Raw genomic sequence first — 18681 nt, forward strand, 5'->3', positions numbered from 1 at the left:
GCCTAGATAAATATAGTGCATTGTCTAGGTTTATGTATTACCTACTCAACTTGCTGGCTCCTGTCCAGATGGGGTCGTCAACAAAAGCTCTGGAAGCAAATTAATTTTACATGAAAAACAATTGTGTAATCTTCATGAAATATAAATATTGGCTAAGAGGACACTAACAGGATCTGATTTTAAAGTATCACATTATTTCTAAAAAATCATCTCTTCAATCTCTGAATTGTTTTACTTTGGCCCACTTCCAGACTTTGCAGCATACAGTATGTGGGATTTTTCTATTACAGACATATCAACTATCAATATAGTACAAACAGCCAGCACCACCTATGCAAAAAACGCTATCAAACACTGAATCAGGTGCGGGTAACACCAAGGGTCCCTGTACACCCTATATATAGTTACAGTATTTCAATAAATGTGACCTGCACACAAACAAGAAAACTACTTGCAAAGCACTGTCTATAATTCAATTTTTATATATCAGTAGAAAACCGCATATAGGGTAAAAAAACCTACTACCACAGTCATGGAAGGTAACAAACAATTACACGTTAAGGCCTCGGGCATGGTCAGTGCTTAGGCGCTGACCCGTGCTGAGGCGCGCTTACACTTACCAGTGAGCCCCTGCAGCTGCAATGAGAGCGGCTTTAGCAGGGGCTCGCGCACGCTTCCGGAAGCGTAGGTCTCAGAAAAAATTTAGTTTCAAGCACTCACGGGAGCGCAGGGCTGGTCACGTGAGCGGTTCGCCCAATGAGGGTGAACCAGCTCCGTGACGTCACTGGCCCGCCCCCCCGACACGCCCCTGGATGGCGCGCTAACCAAGGCAGGGAAAGCACCCGCTTTCCCTCAGCCTGAGCGCGCCTCCGCACGGCTGCTGCAACCCTGGACGCAGCCTTATACAAGGTGACAATAAATCGCTAACACACATAAAAGAGAGATATACCTGTATACATGAAAAAAAGCACCACGGAGTAATGAGTGAATAGGATACACATCACTTAACACCGAATATCGTGCAAAAATAGCCTAATTGAAAAAGAGGGTAATTGCAAAAAGGAGCAATACTTATAAGAAGGTGGGCAACGTGATCCATACTCGGGAACAACAGATCCAGAGAGACTGAGTGTGGCTGCTCTTTTGAACTTGGAGATTACTGCGGAGGGACACGCAAGGGAAGTACTGCGTTTAGATGCGTGGGAATGGGCCAGAAGAAAGGACAATAGGTCCTGAAACGTTGCCCCCCTTCTTTTAAGAATCAACTATTTATGATTTTCTGTGATTCTCACTAAATTAGGGTCAGTCTCACGACTTTTATTGCCCGCAGTCTCATAAACTTTAGTAGCGTTTCACTGATAGACGTCAATACGTTTCCATTAGGACTCCAAAACTTTAAAATAGCACTAAGTTTGGTCTTTTAAAGTTTACATCTTTGCTATTGGTGTATAGATCAGGGGTGCTCAACTACAGTCTTCAAGCCCCCCCAACAGGCCAGGTTTTCAGAATATCCCTACTTCAGTACAAGTGGCTCAATCAGTCCCTGCTTCAGCACAGGCGGCTCAATCAGAGGCTCAGTCTTCAGTCACCTGTACTGAAGCTGGGATATCCTGAAAACCTGACCTGTTGGAGGGGGTATGAGGACTGGAGTTTAGCACCTCTGTTATAGAGGTAGCAAAGGTTATTGTACCCGCTGGCACGTTGTGTTATTGTACCCGCTGGCACGTTATGTTATTGTACCCGCTGGCACGTTGTGTTATGGTACCCGCTGGCATGTTGTGTTATGGTACCCGCTGGCACGTTGTGTTATGGTACCCGCTGGCACGTTTTGTTATTGTACCCGCTGGCACGTTATGTTATTGTACCCGCTGGCACGTTGTGTTATGGTACCCGCTGGCACGTTATGTTATTGTACCCGCTGGCACGTTGTGTTATGTTACCCGCTGGCACGTTGTGTTATGTTACCCGCTGGCACGTTGTGTTATGTTACCCGCTGGCACGTTGTGTTATGTTACCCGCTGGCACGTTATGTTATTGTACCCGCTGGCACGTTTTGTTATGGTACCCGCTGGCACGTTATGTTATTTTAACGGCTGGCACGTTCTGTTATTGTACCCGCTGGCACGTTATGTTATGGTACCCGCTGGTACGTTATGTTATTTTACCCGCTGGCACGTTATGTTATGGTACCCGCTGGTACGTTGTGTTATTGTACCCGCTGGCACGTTGTGTTATGGTACCCGCTGGCACGTTATGTTATTTTAACCGCCGGCACGTTGTGTTATTGTACCCGCCGGCACGTTGTGTTATTGTACCCGCCGGCACGTTGTGTTATTGTACCCGCCGGCACGTTGTGTTATTGTACCCGCCGGCACGTTGTGTTATTGTACCCGCCGGCACGTTGTGTTATTGTACCCGCCGGCACGTTGTGTTATTGTACCCGCCGGCACGTTGTGTTATTGTACCCGCTTGCACGTTATATTATTGTACCCGCTGGCACGTTATGTTATGGTACCCGCTGGCACGTTATGTTATAGTACCCGCTGGCACGTTATGTACCCGCTGGCACGTTATGTTATTGTACCCACTGGCACGTTATGTTATTGTACCCGCTGGCACGTTATGTTATTGTACCCGCTGGCACGTTATGTTATTGTACCCGCTGGCACGTTATGTTATTGTACCCGCTGGCACGTTATGTTATTTTACCCGCTGGCACGTTGTGTTATTGTACCCGCTGGCACGTTGTGTTATTGTACCCGCTGGCACGTTATGTTATTGTACCCGCTGGCACGTTATGTTATGGTACCCGCTGGCACGTTATGTTATGGTACCCGCTGGCACGTTATGTTATTGTACCCGCTGGCACGTTATGTTATTGTACCCGCTGGCACGTTGTGTTATTGTACCCGCTGGCACGTTGTGTTATTGTACCCGCTGGCACGTTGTGTTATTGTACCCGCTGGCACGTTATGTTATTGTACCCGCTGGCACGTTATGTTATTGTACCCGCTGGCACGTTGTGTTATTGTACCCGCTGGCACGTTATGTTATTGTACCCGCTGGCACGTTGTGTTATGGTACCCGCTGGCACGTTATGTTATTGTACCCGCTGGCACGTTGTGTTATGGTACCCGCTGGCACGTTATGTTATGGTACCCGCTGGCACGTTGTGTTATGGTACCCGCTGGCACGTTGTGTTATTGTACCCGCTGGCACGTTGTGTTATTGTACCCGCTGGCACGTTGTGTTATGGTACCCGCTGGCACGTTGTGTTATGGTACCCGCTGGCACGTTGTGTTATTGTACCCGCTGGCACGTTGTGTTATTGTACCCGCTGGCACGTTGTGTTATTGTACCCGCTGGCACGTTGTGTTATTGTACCCGCTGGCACGTTATGTTATTGTACCCGCTGGCACGTTATGTTATTGTACCCGCTGGCACGTTATGTTATTGTACCCGCTGGCACGTTGTGTTATTGTACCCGCTGGCACGTTGTGTTATTGTACCCGCTGGCACGTTGTGTTATTGTACCCGCTGGCACGTTGTGTTATTGTACCCGCTGGCACGTTGTGTTATTGTACCCGCTGGCACGTTGTGTTATTGTACCCGCTGGCACGTTATGTTATTGTACCCGCTGGCACGTTATGTTATGGTACCCGCTGGCACGTTATGTTATTTTACCCCCTGGCACGTTATGTTATGGTACCCGCTGGCACGTTATGTTATTGTACCCGCTGGCACGTTATGTTATGTTACCCGCTGGCACGTTATGTTATGGTACCCGCTGGCACGTTATGTTATTTTACCCGCTGGCACGTTATGTTATGGTACCCGCTGGCACGTTATGTTATTGTACCCGCTGGCACGTTATGTTATTTTACCCGCTGGCACGTTATGTTATTGTACCCGCTGGCACGTTATGTTATTGTACCCGCTGGCACGTTATGTTATTGTACCCGTTGGCACGTTATGTTATTGTACCCGCTGGCACGTTATGTTATGGTACCCGCTGGCACGTTGTGTTATGTTACCCGCTGGGCCGTTATGTTATTGTACCCGCTGGCACGTTATGTTATTGTACCCGCTGGCACGTTATGTTATGGTACCCGCTGGCACGTTGTGTTATGGTACCCGCTGGCACATTATGTTATTGTACCCGCTGGCATGTTGTGTTATGGTACCCGCTGGCACGTTATGTTATTGTACCCGCTGGCACGTTGTGTTATGTTACCCGCTGGGCCGTTATGTTATTGTACCCGCTGGCACGTTATGTTATTGTACCCGCTGGCACGTTATGTTATGGTACCCGCTGGCACGTTGTGTTATGGTACCCGCTGGCACATTATGTTATTGTACCCGCTGGCACGTTATGGTGGGATATTCTGTGATATTCTACGGTATCACTGCCATTGAATCCTAAGTAAAATCTGTGGTACTCTGCGTTATAATACGATGTGTTGTATTATCAGTGAGAGCAATTAGGCCTGCTCCATCTATATGTAGCCCTGGTAAGAAATGGGGCTATAGTTCTATCCTCCTGGTATAATCCCTGCTAAGGGCAGGTTGCCAGGAGTTATCATGGGTTTCCCCCACTTCAAGCACTTGCCCTGAATGGTGGAGGTAGGTCACCTGACCCTGTGTCCAATCAAGAGACAAAGGGGCGGTGCCTGCTGATATCGTAAAGAGCAGTGCATTTCCTATTTACTTATAACCCCATGGGTTATATAGAATTGGTAGTGTTGTCCATTACAGGCAGTTAGCAGCTCTGACAATGTTTTACCAATGTAAGCAATAGCAAAACATTTTGTATAAAACAATTTGTAATGCATTATTGTTTGTGCTGCTACTGCACCGACACACTTTATTCGAGCAAATACCCAGTATGTACCTGGCAGATACCTGGAATGCGCCGCTCCTCACCTCTGACAAGCCCCGTTGCATTTGCCTTCCCAGCCTGGGTTCATGCCTGGCTGATGGGCGGCTGATCTGTTAAATGATAATGATTAGGATTTAATAGGCTGCAATGCTTCGCGTGTCTACCAGATGGCATAAATTCATGAATTGTAATGCAGTATATATATATATATATACTGTGCAGTATTGCAGCCAGCGGGAATAAAATGCTTCAATCCCTGCTTGGAAAATAACTCAATGCACTCGGGCAGAAAACAGTCACAAACCTCAATACACCCGGGTATACCCGAATTCGTGGGACTAGCCAAGCTCGAATAAAGTGTGTCGCCAGTGTATATTAACTTCTTGGTGATATTGGACCCTAAACTACAAGTTTGTCTTTCGCTTTCATCAATTTGTGCTCTGCATTTCAAGTTCTCTTGACCAGATAGACTAAATGAAGAGTTACTGTACATTAATAACTTAAGTTAATATACATTTGAATCTGTGTCCATGCCCTTCAATACAAATTACCGTATAGGAGGGTGCTGTTATTTAATTTGCTGCAAGATATTTTTCTAAAAAGTCCCTTTCGTGCGTAACAAATCTTGTTGATGTTTTTGAGTCGGAAACATTAAAACATCTTTGTTTGTTTGAAACTGATGAATATAAAGCAATTCTCTATGAAATTGAATTGAACTGATGGATGTCAACACTTGTAATGACACATTGTCTTTTCAGGATGAAACTGCTCCAGCTGAAAAACAATGTAAACAAGAGACGGCACAGGTCACTTACTCCACATCTGCTGTATCCAGCACGCAAGAGGTGTTATACATCAATGGAAATGGGACCTACAGTTACCATAGTTACCGAGGGCTTGGGGGAGGCCTACTAAATCTCTCTGATACTTCTAGCAGTGGTGAGTTCCATTTGAGTTTTTGGGGGGGGGGGTGGGGGGAGAGGGGTGTGTGGGTGTGTGGGTGTTATACATGTATAATTGCTACTGCATTTCGTTTAGAGTTTGAAACAAGAAAAGTCTTCAGAGAAACTATTCCATTGTTTGTTTATACAGTACTGTATGTGTCTCTATCGCTGGTGCTCTTATTCCTGTATTGTACTGGTGTTTATGTACAGTATAGACTTGAGCAGAGGTTCCCAACTCCGGTCCTCAACGACCTCCAACAGTGTAGGTTAAGGCTATCCTCTCGTTAGCAAGGGTGGCCCAATCATTTTGACTGAAGCACCTGTGCTCAAGCAGGGGTATTCTTAGAACCTGCGCTGTTAGTGGCCCTTGAGGACTGGAGTTGGGAATTTCTGGACTAGAGCATTGTCTTCTAAACAATTCTGCTCGTAAATATTAATAAAAATCATTGAGTGAGAATTCTACAACTTATTAAATTAGTATAAGAATATAGATTTGTATTTGTTTGATTGAAGATATAGAATTGAAAGTAACAAGTGTTTATTGGGCACATTTTGCCTAACACCTTTATTGCCAGGAACGCCTTCACTATATTACATGTACTGCAGCAGTTAAATGGCTAATTTAGGACTGTTCACAGATATTATTCAGACAAACTATTTTTTTTTTTAAATACTCTTTCAAAACATAACAGTGAATGACAGTGAATACAAAGGGGGGGGGGCGTCCCGGGTGCTGGAGACGCAATTCAGTTAAATCCATAGCAAGAAAACACTTAGGGGCCTATTCTATACAGTATGCCTTCAAAAGAAAAATGCTGTGCCGGTTATGCCGCCAGTTTTTTGAGTGCTGCTATCTCGGTATTCAGAAAGCCTCAATTACCCGTGATAGCAAAATTCCAAAAACGGGCGAGTAACCGCCGACGTGATGATCGCCTCTCTCAAAAGGCCAAATCTGGCAATTTGTTTTAGCTGCAGAGAGAGCTGCACAGAAAGAGCCGCTTCTCCCTGCGCAAATCTCGCCAAAGATCGATGCTTTAATATTAATACAGTACTAGTGTAGATGAGCAGGGGGTCTCCGGAGCAGAACCGCATTGATTTGAGGTCCGGGGACCCCCTGCTTCCCGAGATACAGGCCTGTTATGGAGTGCCGGTATCTCCTATGCATTTAATTCCCACAGCCACATGACACGAGACATTTAAATGCATAGGAGATACCGGCACACCAAAGCCGCTAAGGCAATGAAGGGCTTAACCTCAAGTGCACGGTTTATTGTGGGTAGCGGGGATGGGTGAAGGTGGTATTCAGCGTGTCATGCGCACAATGTATAAAACAGATTTGTAATGTGTTATGCGGCAGGTGCTACTGTTTCTTCACAGTTAATAAAATGATGCTCCTCGGGTGGCGTTCCAGGCAGAGTTTGGATGGTGTCTCTGGCACACATATGTAAATGATCTGTAATATTAAACTTCAGGCAGAAACTCATTTTGTCCGCCAGAAATGGGTCAAAATTGTCCGTCAACATTTTCTTGCGTGAAAGACCAACACAGGTAGACGCAAACAATTCTTAATGCATTCATATGACCCACACCATACAAAGAATAAGAAAACACGTGCCAAGTGTAACATGACTAATGACTTATGCAGCTAATTAATTTAGGTGAAAATGTTTTTACGCAACGCACTCTTTCAATTAATTAAAAAAAAAAATCTTTATACTGTACCTAGCCCCCATTGTAGTGGAGTCCAGAAAGAGATGATAGATATGTCATAATTTAGGAGAAAAAATGTGATCATTAATGTGTCGTCCACAAGGGTACCATATCTGTTGGAATGTGTGTGTCCTTACAGAAACGTAATAACCGATTTTCTCAATTAGTTAATGTATACGTTTCAACGTATTTAATTTATGCATCGCATAACTTACTGCCAGTATAACTAGTAGTGTGTTGAACATGTAATAAATCCAACTTATTTTAACACCTGGAGGGCTTTGTAGCACATTGACAGCGATGGGAGTGAAACAGCTCGGGCCCAATCTGTCACAAATGAACTGTATTAGCAATGTGAATTCTTACTAATGTGTTTATTGTGGAACACACAAACAAATATTGATTTTTGCGGGAATACAGGCCATTTTAAATGATTTGCCCTGTGTGGCTACAGAGCTGTTTTTCCCCTGTCACTCATCGCTGATTACATTGGACACACATTGGCTTCCTGCTCCCCCTGAGGAGACGACTAGCAGGAGGCACAGGACAGGTATTATTTGCCTCTGAACTGAGTTATTCCTCTCCAATGGGGAAGAACTATTTTCCGGGAACAGTGGGGGGAAGAAAATCAGGCTCCATCACATTAAAATAAATCATCCGATAAAAAGGGACATAAAACAGAAAAAAAATCCCCCCTATAAGGGAGATAAGACGGAGCAGAGGTGGTGACCCTGCCCGGGAGAGTAAGAGCCCCGGAAAGCAGGGGTAAGTGATTCTACTCTGCGGAGGAGAGCCAGACCCGCCAAATCATCATAGCGTCGACCCGCGAAGGAGCGGCGAGACATGGGTGAGAGAGGCTGCGGATCCGACTCCGGGCGGATCGGCAGACACAGAGGCGCACCCAATCCAGGTTCGGGCGCGGAGAACGGGACCCACCCAGAAGTAACGTGGAGACCGGGTGCCTGAATCTGAGGGAAGACGAGAGGCGGCCATTTTGGAGAGGAGGTCTGCCGAGGGAGAGTTGGACCGGGTAGATTGCTCGTCCATCCCCCCTCCCCCCGTCGACTCGCCCACACTCTCGCCTACTCACATACCGGGCCACAGAGCAGGGACCTGGGGGAGAGTAGGGGTGGCTCAAAACGGAGGGCTCAGCTGGCTTGAGCACTGCTGTGCCCCCCCCTTCATCTTTCCAGCAAAAAACCAAGATGGCCACCTTCAAACCTTAAAGGGAAAGGAGGAGAAAATTAAAGATATATATATACACAATAAAAATACACAAAAACAGAGATTTCCGGTGATGCCAGCCTAAATGGAAGCCGAAGAGGATAGCTCCTGGGTCCCCGCGATATAAAGGACCTAGAAAAGCAAAATACCAAACTGTTGGAGCTTCTAAATACACCAAAGTGCAGGGGAAACTGCAGAGATGAACCCCAAGATCAATAAAAAGAACCCCCCGAGCGTCTCATCTAACTTCTCGCTGGAACCGAAGCTGCCCCCCCTCAGTGAGGCCTCACAAGACGGCGCCACCGCGTGCGCCCCGAAGGGCCTTGTAGGTGATCCGCCGCATGATCCAGGGATGGAGTGCAGATCCCTGAATAGGGAATATATGGAGGACCTCTTCGCTAGAATGCGGAGAGGTTTCCAAGAAGATCTAACCGCGGCCCTAAGAGAGGTGAGAGCCGAAATGCAGTCTCTGACGGAGTGCACAGAGAGTTTGGAGAATAAGGTGGAAAAGGTCGCGGGCTCGCAGGCCTCTATGGAAGAAGACATGAATCATCTAGGATTCGAAATAAGACATCTCAAAGACCAAGTAGAGGAGCAGGAAAATAGGAACAGGAGACAGAACCTCCGCATACGTTACGTTCCTGAAACAATCCTACCTGAGTCTCGAGGCCTACTTAAAAGACCTGTTTATAGAGCTGGTCCCTGAACTTAGTACAGACAACATTGAAATTGATAGGTCCCTTAGGGCTCCAGGTCCAAAGTCTACTGATCCAAAGAGAGCCCGGGATATCCTAGTAAAGTTTCATGCATATCGCAGCAAGGAAAAGATCCTCAGAGCAAGCAGGGGAAAAAACGAAATTACCTTTCAAGGAACAAAGATCCAGATCTACAATGACCTTTCCAGCGTTACAATCGATCGCAGGAGGGAGCGGAGGCCAGTTAATGAAATGCTGCAGAATAAAAACATCTGATACAGATGGGGCTTCCCCTTCAGATTGATCGTTGTGATGAATGGCAAGTTTACTTCTGTGTCCTACCCGGAAGATGTGCCGAGGTTCCTCGGAGCTGTGCTTGTCCCCGCCTGAAGCGCCGGAAGAAGAGCGGGAAGATGGTGGTCCGCGGGAGCAACGAGCGTGGTGACGGGCGTCGGAGAGGATAGCGGGGATGCACACCTGCAAAAGTAAAAACTAATCCAACCGGACCCAGCTGAGCAGTCCCGCAATGTGAGCCTGCATCCAGCCTGGGCCCACAGGTATCAGGGCCCCGTCCGGCCTTCTTCCCCGGCGGGCGTGGGGGGGAGCTGCGGTGGAGCCCACGTCGCCGATCCCACCTGGCCGACTGGGGGGGAGGGTCCCCCCTGAGGGTGACAGACGAGACTTGTCCTAGCTGGACTCATCCCGTGCCCCCCTCTTCCCTCTCCCCTCCTCCTCCCCTCCTCCTCCCTTCCTCCTCCCCTCTCTCCTCTCCCCTCTCTCCTCTCTCCTCTCCCCTTCCCCCTCCCCTCTCCCTCCCACCCGATCGTGCGTGGTCCTATGCCGATTGCGGCCTGGGAGGATTAACAGTATGGGGGTGTCCCATTTAAAGGAATGGACACCAGCAGCACCATCGCGGCTGTCACCTACCCCGGCGCCGCATTTTTTCTAAGCTTCGGTCACTCCACCGAATACAGTAAGGCTCTCTACATCTGTATCTTGACATTTTCACCTAGAAAATCCTTCAATAAATCTAAAGGGCCTACTCCGAGTGCCAACAAGGCATTTAAGACTTTTAACACTCCTCTCAAATTGGCATGCAATTTATTAATGACATTTTTAACCTACAGTAAGTCTAATAACAAAGGAGCCATTGAGTTGCTTTTGGCGCCTTTGTTATAAGACTTGGGTTAAAAATGTAGAAATCAAACAAATAAATGGCAAGCCAATTTGGGAAGAGTGCTGGAATTGTATATATTTGTTTTCCACAAATGTGAGGCCAATCTTTTTACCAGCTGCATCCTCCGTAAAAAGAGAGGAGCGCAGGTTCTATGGATTTGTTTTCCATTTAAGACTTTTACCCTCATGTAAAGGGACATCCACTAACAGACTTGGCATTGTCTTTTCACCCTCACTTGCACTGTGCGAGAACGAAGAAGAATGTATTGAACATACTATGTTATGAGGGCATCCAGAGACATTTGTGGAAATACCTCTGGGTTAAAACTAAAATGTTGAAGACATATTTGTTTAAACAGATTACTACCAGCAGAAAGAAGGGTTTATTCATATTATGTCAAGGTGATCGTGTGTAGTCAATGAATTGGTTACATTAGGAAGGAAGAAATACATTGTGATGGAAAGTGGAAGGCTGGCTTGAGTTCTCAGTGGGAGAGAAGGGATTAATGAAACCACAGTGGAGCTGGAGTATTCGCAAATTGTTATAACCTCTATTGGACTAAAATAATTTGGAGATATTTCACAGGATCATTATAAAAATCCTGTGTATAATAACATCTACAGTACGAATCATTTTTATTTGGAGTAATCTGAAAAGGACATGGCTTTCCTAGGATTAATGCAGATAGTAGGACTTTCCATAATATAGCAGTTGAGAAATTGTATTATATGTTGTCTTTAATTTGCATAGGATTCTTCATATGCACGATCTACCAGCAGGACTTGCAAATTAATTTCTATGTTACTCTCTTACAAACACGATTTTGCAAAAAAAGCGAGTAGAATTTGTGTACGGTAGCTTGTGCCATGAAATATGGCTATGTCTCACAATTAATATGGGTAACTGTTTAGGTATATTCTGATCTGATTTAAAAGACTGCGTTGATGTTGGGAGTTTTTTCTACTTACCATAGTGTTTTTTGTTTGCTTTTTTTAATCTGATGCTTCACTCATAAGAATGTAAACTTTTAAGAGTCTGTGTATGGTTAGAATTAGAATCTCCCCAGAGCCCAGTGCAGTCTAAAGGTTTCCATGGTAATTCTAGGTTTGTAGTTGTCCTGTATTTGGACTCTCTGTCCAGTAAAAAATTAGTGGTAATACTGGACATGTTATGTGTCCAGTATTACCTCTCTGGACATGTCGACCTTACCGGCTTCGGGGCCCGCGGGATTTTCCCGAGCAGGACTATTAGTAGGGGGCTGGTCAGTTCCCTCTATCCTGATTGGCTGCTGCTGGGTATTGCAGCCAATCAGGAGGAGGTGTCAGGAGCCTGGGGTGGGGCCAAAGAGAGGAGGAAACAGCATGGAGCAGAGAGAGGTGTGAGTGTGTGGAGCACGTCAACACCATTGTGTCCAGTATTTTTGGGGAAGCCATCAGGCAACTCTAGTAACTTCAGATGCTAGAAATGATGAAAATCATTTTCTTGTGTTTGTTTTTTAAAGACCAGGGCATGCTCATGGGGCAAGGTACTAACATTGTATGAGTTTAACTCATCTAGGCTTCTGGGAGGGGTTGCTGCTTTAATCTACAGTACTAGTGCTGTCATTATCCAGGAGGGCCGTAAAAAAAAACACTTGAAACTCTGCTTTCAGAGCATTGTCATTGAGATAACAGTGTGCGTAGGAATGGCAAATTTTCAAACAGCACTTATAGCAACTTTTGGACTAATAATAGTCCAGATAATTTTTTTGCTTTCCCAGCTGGTTGCTTCTACACTCTCCACACATCTCTTGGTCTTTCAGTAATGGATTGTCACAATGTACAATTCAATTGCAAGGCTATGTCAATTGGTGGTAAATTACTGTTTATAAACTCCTTCCACAGTGCAGGGTCTTAGAGTGCAGTATGAATCAATGCATTGTAGGTCCCTTCAACAAAGAATAGCAAGGTTAATATAGCTTCCCACCAGCTTTTAGATATGTGGGCTTCCCAGTTACTTTATTTTATACATTGTGTAGATGATGCAGTTAAATGCAGCCTTCATTTATTAATGACAATAAATTGTATTAGGTGTAGTGTGGCCAGATTTTCAAAATGAAAAACCGGGACACATTAAAAAATTATTTATCAAACAAATTACATCACGTGACGCGCCCCGTTGCCATGAAAACGAGACACTGACGTCAGGCGGTGACATGTTGCCATGACAATGTGGCATCACGTGATGCCTCGGCGCCATAATGCGTCACGTTGTCATGTCAACTTGACGCCGCGTGACGTCATGGAGCGTCTCGTTGTTATGGCAATGTGCATTACGTGACATCGCGCAGCCATGTTGATGGAATGTGGAGGGGAGGATACAGCTAAAGGCAAGATAAATATATAATAAAAAGATCTAAAAAATGTTATCTCCGGGTTAGCCTTCAATAGAAGGTGGGAACCCTGGCTGCAGTGTGTGTTTGTGTGTACAGAGGTGGGCCCTGCAGTGTGTTTGGGTATAGAGGTGGGCCATGCAGTGTGTGTACAGAGGTGGGGGCTGCAGTGTGTGTTTGTTTGTATAGACGTGGGGGCTGCAGTGTGTGTACAGAGGTGGGGGCTGCAGTGTGTGTTTGGGTGTACAGAGGTGGGTGGCTGCAGTGTGTGTTTGTGTGTACAGAGGTGAGGGCTGCAGTGTGTGTGTACAGAGGTGGGCCCTGCATTGTGTGTTTGTGTGTGTACAGAGGTAGGGGCTGCAGTGTGTGTTTGTGTGTATAGAGGTGGGGCCTGCAGTGTGTTTGTGTGTATAGTGGTGGGGTCTTTGCTTGGGCCCTTCAACTCTTACAGCCTGGGCTTTATTGGCCAGGAATGCCCAGTTCGGAGGGGATGATTACTACTTAAAAATGTATTTATTTCCAATTCTTAATATAACACAAACTCTCGTCTCCCCCTCTTCCCTCCCATTCTCGCTCTCTGCTCCCTCACACCCCTCCCCCCCCCATGTTGTGTGTGTATGTGTTTTGAAAAGCAACATATATTTTAATTTTTTTTATTATTATTTTCTGGACTTACCTGAAGTCTGTATGGATCAATGGTGGTCTGTCAAAACTTGTCCTCGTGGCAGGCACGACAACGTCCGTGAGTGCCCATGCTGCAGGAAAAAGGGTGCACAAATATGAATTTGAAATGAGCATTTAAATGCAATGCATTTACATTTCTAGACAGTAGCAGAAAAAAACCACAAACCACATTTTTTAAAGTTTAACTTCAACATAACAAATTCTATTAAGTAAAGAGTTTCACTATCAGAAATAAAACAAACCACTTTGCAGCCTGAAATCTGAAATGTACTTTCTCTACTCTACTTTAACTAAAATTAAATAAATAATGAAGACATTAATTAAAATTAAAATAATTAACAAATTAAAATTAAATACATAATTAATTGACAAATTAAAATGAAATAAAAAATGTAGGCTTTAATTAAAATTAAGAAATTTAAAAAATGTGACATTCCTGACCTTGCGTGTATATTACACTTTTCAAAATAGGGTCTCTTGCTCTCCTCGTGGCAGTCAGTGACATCACTGCCAATCAGGGCCGCAGACAGCTGTCCCGGGGCCCAGGATCAACATTTTCACCGGGGCCCTCTACCCACGTTTCGGCGGCCTTGCGAGACCCCCCCTTCTCACACACCTACTCACTCTAACCCCACCTCACACTCCCCAGTCACGCTTTCCTTCAACCCCTCTCTCTTACACCCCCACCCCCATATATTTTTCTCCCCTCCCCACACTCAACCTCCCTCCCCAATATACGTGCACACAGAGTGACACACACACAGTGACACGCACACACACAGCCCCTCCCCTCATTCCTGCCCCCTCATACCTCCCCTCTCCTCATACCTCCCCTCATCATATCTTCCCCAACTCTTCATATACCTCCCCTCCTCTCCTTATACTTCCCGCTCCTCATCCTTTCTTCATACCTTCCCTCTCCCCTCCTCATATCTCCTCCTCCCACCTCCTCCTCACATCTTCCCCTCCCCTCCTCTTATCACCCCCTCCCCTCATATCTCCTCCTCTCCTCCTATTTCCCCTCCCATATCTCCCCCTCCTCATATCTCCCCCTCCCCTCCTCCACTCCTCATATCTCCCCCTCACCGCCTCATAACTCCCCTCCTAATATCTCCTCCTTCTCCCCTCCTCATATCTCCTCCCCTCCTCATATCTCCTAATATCTCCCCCATCCCTCCTCATACCACCCCCTTCACTCCTCATATCGCCCTCTACCCTCCTCATATCTCCCCCTCCCCTCCTCATATCTCCCCCTCCCTGCCACATATCTCCTAATATCTCCCCCATCACTCCTCATACCTCCCCTCCTCATATCTCCCCCTCCTAACACACACACACTGAGATGCAGCTCAGTGTGCTCTGCTCACCACATCCGCCCCCGGTACAAAGCCCCGCCCTCGGCATCTTCTGACCTGCAACCAATCCCCTGCGGACCGGCATTCTAAAGCCCCACCCCCGACATCCTCCATCCAATCCCCTGCGGCCCGGCAGGTTCTACTAAGAAGCCCAACCCCTGGCATTCTGAAAATACAAACCGGCCGTGCTGCCGCATCCTCCTCACCGCCGCCGCCACTGCGCATCGCCGACGACATGCGCAGCGCCACCCGCGGCCCGCCGCATCTAAAAAAACAGGACCAGGGAGAAAAAAACAGGACATCTTCGGGACGGACCGGCAACCGGGACAGGACAGAAAAAAACAGGACTGTAAAACCGGGATGTCTGGTCATCCTAATTAGGTTTAAAACCAGAGACATAACATAAAACACAGACAAAGCTCAGTGCACATCCAGAAAAACTTATATACGGTACAGTGCCTAAATATACATGTATAAATAACTAATAAATAAAATGGTCTTTTAGTTTAACATTTTGGCCAAATTGTTGTAAGCCCTTGAGCCAAACTTCACGGCAGACCACGTTCAAGGGTCCCTACACTAATATAAATTCTTAATAACCTGTGCATTGCCAGGAAGAATGATTTATAATAAATCTGTCAATATAAGTTGCAAAAGTTCTAAGTCTGATTGAAGCTTTTATTAACCTGTACATTACCAGGAAAAGCACTCTGTAATAGATTTGTCACAATCACACTGCATGCAGGCAAGTTCCCCTGATAGTGGGAGATGCCATGGAGTGAGCTTTTAACCATTTAAATGTGGGAGGGAGTGAGCTTCAATTGGATAGGAGGTTGCCACCCTCCAAAACAGCCAAGACTAGCTGCACAAGAATTATAAAACATACAGAACACCTACAAGCTCAAATTGAACCCCCAAAATACCCACAACATATATATAAGCATATAAGTTTCACAGAGGAGTGCTACTGAGCATGGCAATTTATATTTAAAACCAGAGACATAACATAAAACACAGACAAAGCTCAGTGCACATCCAGAAAAACTTATATACGGTACAGTGCCTAAATATACATGTATAAATAACTAATAAATAAAATGGTCTTTTAGTTTAACATTTTGGCCAAATTGTTGTAAGCCCTTGAGCCAAACTTCACGGCAGACCACGTTCAAGGGTCCCTACACTAATATAAATTCTTAATAACCTGTGCATTGCCAGGAAGAATGATTTATAATAAATCTGTCAATATAAGTTGCAAAAGTTCTAAGTCTGATTGAAGCTTTTATTAACCTGTACATTACCAGGAAAAGCACTCTGTAATAGATTTGTCACAATCACACTGCATGCAGGCAAGTTCCCCTGATAGTGGGAGATGCCATGGAGTGAGCTTTTAACCATTTAAATGTGGGAGGGAGTGAGCTTCAATTGGATAGGAGGTTGCCACCCTCCAAAACAGCCAAGACTAGCTGCACAAGAATTATAAAACATACAGAACACCTACAAGCTCAAATTGAACCCCCAAAATACCCACAACATATATATAAGCATATAAGTTTCACAGAGGAGTGCTACTGAGCATGGCAATTTATATTTAAAACCAGAGACATAACATAAAACACAGACAAAGCTCAGTGCACATCCAGAAAACCTTATATACGGTACAGTGCCTAAATATACATGTATAAATAACTAATAAATAAAATGGTCTTTTAGTTTAACATTTTGGCCAAATTGTTGTAAGCCCTTGAGCCAAACTTCACGGCAGACCACGTTCAAGGGTCCCTACACTAATATAAATTCTTAATAACCTGTGCATTGCCAGGAAGAATGATTTATAATAAATCTGTCAATATAAGTTGCAAAAGTTCTAAGTCTGATTGAAGCTTTTATTAACCTGTACATTACCAGGAAAAGCACTCTGTAATAGATTTGTCACAATCACACTGCATGCAGGCAAGTTCCCCTGATAGTGGGAGATGCCATGGAGTGAGCTTTTAACCATTTAAATGTGGGAGGGAGTGAGCTTCAATTGGATAGGAGGTTGCCACCCTCCAAAACAGCCAAGACTAGCTGCACAAGAATTATAAAACATACAGAACACCTACAAGCTCAAATTGAACCCCCAAAATACCCACAACATATATATAAGCATATAAGTTTCACAGAGGAGTGCTACTGAGCATGGCAATTTATATTTAAAACCAGAGACATAACATAAAACACAGACAAAGCTCAGTGCACATCCAGAAAAACTTATATACGGTACAGTGCCTAAATATACATGTATAAATAACTAATAAATATTTATTAGTTATTTATACATGTATATTTAGGCACTGTACCGTATATAAGTTTTTCTGGATGTGCACTGAGCTTTGTCTGTGTTTTATGTTATGTCTCTGGTTTTAAATATAAATTGCCATGCTCAGTAGCACTCCTCTGTGAAACTTATATACTTATATATATGTTGTGGGTATTTTGGGGGTTCATCCTAATTAGGTGCAACTACTTCTAACATAATTGAACCACATTGCACGGTAAAGGCTGAAGTTGCAGGCTCTCTGAGCACTTCCTGGTTTACTGGGGGAGGTTTCAGGCAGCCATATTAGAGTAAATAAAGCTGCATGACGTTTAGACATATGTCCAGTTCTCTCTCTAATGGCTATTTTTTTTTTCCTATGCAGAGGGTTATTCTGTATCCACTGAAGCAGCAGTTCGTATTATTTTTGGGAGGAAAAGCACTATTGTAGTCAATAGATATTGTCGGCCACAAAAGGGCCAAACAGCCACTTTGGTGGATATAAAATAGTGCCCATAATGAATTAGACCATCACGATTATGTATTTATTTATAAAATATTTTACCAGGAAGTAATACATTGAGAGTTACCTCTCGTTTTCAAGTATGTCCTGGGCACGATGTCAATTAGTGAGAATGAAGAGTGAACCTCAAGTTATTTTTACATCATTATATACAATCCGCAAATTGCTAATAGTAAGTGTAACCCCTCTCCTTACCCGGCTCAAAAGGAGCGTGTTGCACAATGAGGTAGAGTTTGTGGAAGGGCATTTGTGGTGCACTAGACTATATTACCTTTGATCTCAGGGCTGGTGTCCGGCAGGCTGGTTTTGGTAAGCTTGACTGTGGTTGGTAGTGGCAAAAAAGGGTGCCAGAAACGTTTAGTTTACAGATACAGTATACTGTACATACTTTATTCTTCATGACAGGACAGGTTTTCATACATCATTGTTGCATCCCTGAATACCACACAGTGTTGGTCCAGGGAGGTCCACATGACTTCCATTATTCCCTAACTCCTATATTATTCCCTAACGGTAGGCCTAACATTAAGGGGCACACATCTATTCTATGGAAAATAATAAAAGGGGACTCCACACTATTCTCTTACATAAGTTACACAATGAGCACTTACACTGGTGACACCCCACACCTTCTTCTACCTTGATATCATTAGGCTCTTCCTGACTTAAGCCCCCACCCCCAATATTTATAGTCCATGGTGACATCATAGATCACCATGTTAACTTGGACCCTTTTAACATACACCCACTCTGGATGACAGAGTGGATCCTTTCTGGAAGGGAGGCGGGGATAGACTGGCAGTTGCTGAACTGCAACATT

At 44.9% G+C, this 18681-nt stretch overlaps 1 protein-coding gene across 4 annotated transcripts in view; it reads left to right on the forward strand.

Moving 5' to 3' along the window:
* Positions 1-18681, forward strand: part of NOL4 (nucleolar protein 4) — a 399454-nt gene that overhangs the window by 368645 nt on the left and 12128 nt on the right. For all 4 annotated transcript variants that reach the window (XM_075584592.1, XM_075584591.1, XM_075584593.1 and 1 more), the window contains one exon: positions 5638-5818. In XM_075584592.1, coding sequence (XP_075440707.1) covers positions 5638-5818 — 181 coding nt within the window. The remainder of the gene's footprint in view (positions 1-5637; positions 5819-18681) is intronic.

This window comes from Ascaphus truei, chromosome 2, assembly GCF_040206685.1.
Source record: "Ascaphus truei isolate aAscTru1 chromosome 2, aAscTru1.hap1, whole genome shotgun sequence".
NCBI classification, from domain to species: Eukaryota; Metazoa; Chordata; class Amphibia; order Anura; family Ascaphidae; genus Ascaphus; species Ascaphus truei.